The sequence below is a fragment of the Oncorhynchus gorbuscha genome, linkage group LG26, assembly GCF_021184085.1.
Source record: "Oncorhynchus gorbuscha isolate QuinsamMale2020 ecotype Even-year linkage group LG26, OgorEven_v1.0, whole genome shotgun sequence".
NCBI lineage: Eukaryota > Metazoa > Chordata > Actinopteri > Salmoniformes > Salmonidae > Oncorhynchus > Oncorhynchus gorbuscha.
Window position 1 is genome coordinate 26,203,892 of NC_060198.1, and position 6,077 is coordinate 26,209,968.

Consider the following 6,077-nt stretch of genomic DNA (forward strand, 5'->3'; position numbering starts at 1 on the left):
AAGTAATCTGAGTCCAGCCAAGGGCGCCGAAACTCTTGAAAACTATACCCACTGACACAAATCAAATCATTAATTGTACCCACAGTCACACAGACACATGCCTACTTTCTTTTAACACAGAACGTATCAGGGGCAATGTGATCATGGCCAAATGAAAGTTTCACAATCTCACTGACCTATTTCATAGGCAGGGTCTATTATTGTGATATTTGAATCGATCTAATAGTCTTGCCTATACTTCACGATTCATGAAGAATTGCAATTAATCCTATATCCTACAATCTGCATTTATTTCGTGTTCTTTAGCACAGTTCCTCAGTCCAAAATCATGGGTGGCATAAAGCAGTGTTTTGCACTCCAAACACAGGCTAGTCACACTAGTGGATGCGTTACTACATCCATCCACTGACACACACAGTGCCACCCACCTGCAGCCAACGTTCGAAGTCTTATCACTGGGCGCCACCTAGCGGTTATATGTGGTTGTACAAATCTGTTATCGCAACCCCATTATGGGTGGGTGGGGTGTAGGCAGGAAATACTAAAGTATGAAAGCCGCGGTCTTGAGAATAATGTATAATCTGGCTATTGCTTTATTACAACCAAATTCAGTTAAATAATTCAAGCAAAGTACCAAAGTGCACAAACTTTGAATATGAATAACATTGAATATGCCTCTAACACAATGATTAAACCGTTTCGTAATATCGCAGAGAATGCAAGTAGCCTGGCCTACTTCTGAAGACAAAGCTATTTCTATAGCCTATCCTGCTATTCTCTTCAAAGCCAGGCTGCAGTGGTGATAAACATGATCAAATAGCTCTGGGCCCAAGTTATGATTTATTACTTCTTCTACATCCATATATTATTAACATACAAAGTCAATTTGTGCAAAGAGAAATGCTTTTGAAGGGCACTCCACTTAATAGGTGCTATATGTCATTGTAAGTAAACCGGGGGGGATATTAACTGTGGATTAGATTAATAGGTCTTGGTCTGTGATACTGCAGTGGCAAACCCGTGGGGTTGGGACTTAATTAGGATTCGATAAGGGTATAAAGAGGATAATTAGGAGGAGCGAGCTCAGCTGTAGGTTCCAGGCCTAGGGGAGAGAGGCATGTTTCACAGGCCATTTACAGACCTATACCTACAGCATAAGTGCCTTCACTCTCTCTCTCTCACAGAACGGCACTGGGTCTCTTAATAACCTGATCCAAAGGCATCCATTTTAGAACAACCATTCAGGCTCTATAAGCTTTGATGTGTAATATCAAAACAGAGACAAAGGATAGAACAATATAATGCAGATCCATATATTTATCTAAATACAGTATATGGCTCTGATATGTTATGGGAAAATCCCAAATGTCTATAGAATAGATCTTTTGACCCATTCTCAATTGTACCCAGCCATGTTGCAGTATATATAGGGTGAGAGATTAACTCATGTCCAATAATCCTCTCAGAAGCTCTGATCCAGGAGCTGCTGTGCTCCTGCCAAGGCATATAGAGCTTCCACTGAACGCCACTGCCTCTGTCAACACCCACTACCCCATTTGGCAAACCTTACCCTCCCTCCTGGTCCCCCCAGCAATCACTCCCCTTTCAGTAAACAATGGTTAATATGGCAGCCGATAGATACACAGGTTTGGCTGGTATCTGCCAACTGCCAAAAGTTTGCCTTGGACTGAAGAACGTCTGATCAGCCTACGTTGAGTGTGCGTGGTACATTTTTATATTTGTGAGCTTGCTAACAAATGTAGAAATGTATTTAGCACAACTTACAAAGGCTTATTTGCTGTATATTAGTCTCTTTCATTCTGAGAGGTATAGCTCGCAAGCACCTCACACCAAACTAAGACTATTAACCCTTATATAACCAGGTAGGTTGACACCTTACAGGAATAGTGCCTCCTCGTTTGGGCCTATACATTCGGGCATAGCCTACTCTTTCGTCAATTGCTCCAAGAAAAATGAAGATGAAAGGACCAAGAAAAAAAGAGGACAGAAGGGAGAGATGCTTATTAAGAGAAACCAATGGAGCAAAAATAATAGAGATGAAAGAGAGGACAAAAGACTGTAAGAGAGAGCAAGGGGGAGTGATTGAAGATGACAATTTAGGAGAAAAATCAGGATAAGAGTGTATGTGATTGAAAGAAAGGCCTATGGTGTGAGGGGGAGGGGATGTCTACCCACTGAAAAGTAGGCTTACATGCATATAGTCTACAGCAGCCATCACGCACCATGTAGGCACCATGTGAAATGCCACTGAGATGTGCACTCAGATGTGGGAGGAATCTCTTGCCTGCAGAGAATAAGGACATTGCATATCAGTAAAAATATACAGACACTGTCATTTCTGTTGTCTTGTGTGCCTACTTTTGGTGGGATTTGCAAATAATGCATTACACATTGTATTTGTTATGCAAAAATATACTGTGTTTGAAATTACTAAATTATGACAGCTTGACGTTATCTATGCTGCTTACATTAATGCAGAGATAGAATTGGGTAATTTAACAGACTAGCCATTTCAACCACAGTAAAAAATACCTAACCACCAGCTATCATAGCTAGTAGCTACATGCCACTAACCGTCTAGCAAATCAACGCTAGCTCAACATTTAGTTTGATTGCATGTTTTGAACGTTAAGATGCCATATTACAATACTATGTTTCCACCGATACTCCCACTTTAGCGCATGATGTTTTCTTAGTTAGAACCTGGTTGTGGTAACATCCATGAAAATAAGGCTTGACTAGCTAGTTATTATTTGGCAAGATTCTCTAACTGGTCCTGGTACCTAGCTACTGGACGATCTAGCTCACTGGCTAATTAATAATTTCCACCAGCTTGTAATGAGAAGCGTATATTTTATAATATGCTAATTTATACAACGATTATCAATGCGTTTGCCAATACCATACAATATTTGGTTCTAAAGTTTTATATTTCACTGCACATGCATGAAATGTGACGCTAGATAGCACATTAGCTAGACAACTAATCTAGCTAGTAACTAGCAGTCGGCAAGCCTTTAGGTCGTTTTTAATATTGAAAAGGGGTGAAAGAGAGGCACGTTTAATCAACTGGTAACTCAACCGTCGACAATAAGCTTAACTCTCAAATGTGGGCAATTGTGTTATGTTCACATTTCACCATCGTTTGTTGTTCCGTTCTATTGAGCCTAATTTGCTACTGGCTAGCTAGCTCTCGATAAATAAAAAGTAGTTTATTTAGCGTCGTTCTACACTCTTATCCTTGCGCATTAGTGGGAGGCGAGGGAAATATCGCTCCGCACCAGAGATAAAATAAAATAATAATAATCAAGAAAAACCTTCCACTATTTGAAACCACATAAAATAATTGTATAATTGTTAAAGCATTAATAAAACGAACATAGTGTGTAGACGATAGTTAATCGTTATTCTACACGGTCCGTAAAAAAGGACTAGTTTGTTCAGGATGACGGTCTCATTATCGTTAGAAAGAAAGGATTGTCTCAATGATTGGGGGAGTGATCTTGAGCCCCCCCAAAAAATCAGAAATAGATCAAAGCCACGACATACTCATATGTCATCATTTACTAGTAGTATACAATATGAGTGTGATATGGATGATATGGATTAATGAAAATTAATCCACAGACTCTTCAATAAATTCACTAATTCCCCCCTCTATGTATACATGGTAGCGTCTGAAATAATGCCCCGGACTGCTCTCCCCATGAGACCAATGTGCACTTGATTGACTCTCAGGATAACCAATACAAATATGATTTAAGCTTAGCAACAGCGAATATGCCATTTTGTCCAATAGCAGCAATGAGAGGGTGGTCCTATATCCTAAAATCTGATTGGCTTAAATGTTCAAAAAATGTCCTAGAATTGTGGGTTAGGTAGTTGGGCATGGACGGTCTGGCTAGTAATTTACCTACATTGGAACTACATATCCCACAAAACAAGTAGAGTCAAGAAAAGCAGCATGCGCACTTGGCAGTGGTAGAGGTGATATAAAGCCGCGAACTCCTTCTGTAGTAGCATACTGGACAGTCACTGTTGTGGAGATGAAATACGAACTTGAGAAGGACTACGAGTGTTAGCGGCACCGAAATAGTTAACGTTAGTTCGCTAGCTAGCTACAGTAGCTCTGACGAATCATTCGCGAAGTAACAAGTGTTACCATTCATAACTTTGTTTTTAAGAGTAGCGATAGTGAACGTTTCGAAAGTTAGCTGAACATTTATTGTCAAGTAAATGTTGCTCATATTAAGACATAGAAACAGTATACTTAGCAAAAGTTATCTAAAAATATTTTAAATAACATTTAGTTTAATTCACACAGAGACAACGGTTGACATGTTGTAAGGCGAACAGCCCACCCGCATACACCAGGATGACAGAACCGAGCATTGAGAAGAACCATCACCTGAAAACTTCAGAAACCCCATCAGGTGGGAGAGAAAGAGTTGTGGAGCATCCCCAAACCAATGAGAGACGTGGTCTGGAGACTGACGGTAGGGGGCGATATGGAGATAAACAGCAGCAGTCAGAGAGCGAAGGCGGGGTTATCCCTTCAGACAAGTTGTGGCAAATGCAAGGCGGACAGAGGGAGGTGTGCCCTAGATTCGTTGCCGGAAATGCACTTCCTAAGTGCCCAACAGCAACACAGCCTTGCCAGGAACCAGGAGCAGATGCAGCCGGAGAGGGTGGCCTCGTAGCCCACGGAAATAGTGGAGATGGACCGCACGAGGAGACCCTGAGTCAAGTGCAAGGCGAGTGTGGGAAAAGAAGCGACTCTGGCTCTTTGGGCGCAGGGGCAGCTGTAGATGCGCGCCAGGGCAAGAAGAAACACAGGCGTAGACCATCCAAAAAGAAGCGTCAATGGAAGCCCTATTTTAAACTGTCTTGGGAAGAAAAGAAAAAGCTTGACGAGCGAGAGACAGAACGAGCGTCCCGAGTGAGAGCAGAAATGTTCGCGAAGGGGTTGCCCGTTGCCCCCTACAATACAACGCAGTTTCTTATGGATGAACACGACCGAGAGGAACCGGATCTGAATACCGAAAGTGGGCCCCGACGTCAGTTGGGGACTGGTGCTCGCACAGAGGACACCGCAAGTGAGGATGACCTATTCGATGTCGAGGAGGAGGAGGACTATGGCAGCGGTGGTGGCAGCGACGGCATAGGGAGGCCTGGAAACGCCGGTGGTGAGTTTCTTCAGAGAGACTTTTCTGAAACCTACGAGAAATACCACATCGAAAGTCTTCAAAACATGTCCAAGCAAGAGCTGGTTCAAGAATACCTGGAGCTGGAAAAGTGTATGTCCCGCCTGGAGGAAGAGAACACCCGGTTGCGACGCGCAGCCAATCCGGACATCACAAATGATAGCCAGGTGCCGCAGTCGGATTCGGCGCGGATCAGAGAATTGGAGGGTGAATTGGAGAGACTGAGGGCGCAGAACAGTGAGCAGCGTCCGCATAACCAGCAGAGCAAGGAGCGGGAGCAGATAGTCACATTAGGTGACTAGAAATGGATAGAACCAGGTAAAATTTGGAGACCGAACTGGACTTTAAAAAAATTGTCAGCAGTTTTATGAAATCGGTTCAGTGACAGTCCGTGAAATTGCTTTGCAATACTTATCTTTTGTTTTCCATTTGGACTGTAAAGGCGCCCGTTTAAACTTTTTCAATAAGTAATGTATATATTTAAAATTATTTTCTTTTTTATAAAGAGAATGTATTTGGAAATATGTTTGTTTCCCTGGTATGCATGCATTAAAGTACTCTATCCCACAACTTAAGTGAGCAGGACATGTTTGTCTAAATTTAACATTTGTCAAACAATGCTTATTTTGAGAATTTCAAATAACTTTCCACAATTAAATGTATAAATTAAAATGTGCACACATTATTTAGTTTTTTTTAGGGGGTAAATAAAGATATTTGCCTGATCAACATAAAAGTGTTTGGCTATTATCTGCAAACCATTTTACAGCGATCTACATTTTCTTTCCACTATTTAGGCAGATGTAAAGTGATGGAATATGCTCAATAGCCTAGTTTTTCAGATTCATTCAG

At 41.6% G+C, this 6,077-nt stretch overlaps 1 protein-coding gene across 1 annotated transcript; it reads left to right on the forward strand.

The window, feature by feature from the left end:
• The first annotated feature begins 4,026 nt into the window (after positions 1 to 4,026).
• Positions 4,027 to 5,795, forward strand: LOC124015636 (protein HEXIM1-like). Its single transcript, XM_046331004.1, has one exon. The coding sequence runs from the start codon at positions 4,397 to 4,399 to the stop codon at positions 5,525 to 5,527; it is 1,131 nt and encodes a 376-aa protein (XP_046186960.1). The 5' UTR covers positions 4,027 to 4,396; the 3' UTR covers positions 5,528 to 5,795.
• The last annotated feature ends 282 nt before the right edge of the window (positions 5,796 to 6,077 follow it).

What these genes read in the sequence shown, in the direction of transcription:
- LOC124015636 (XM_046331004.1), top strand. Translation starts at nt 4,397, where the DNA reads ATGACAGAACCGAGCATTGAGAAGAACCATCACCTGAAAACTTCAGAA.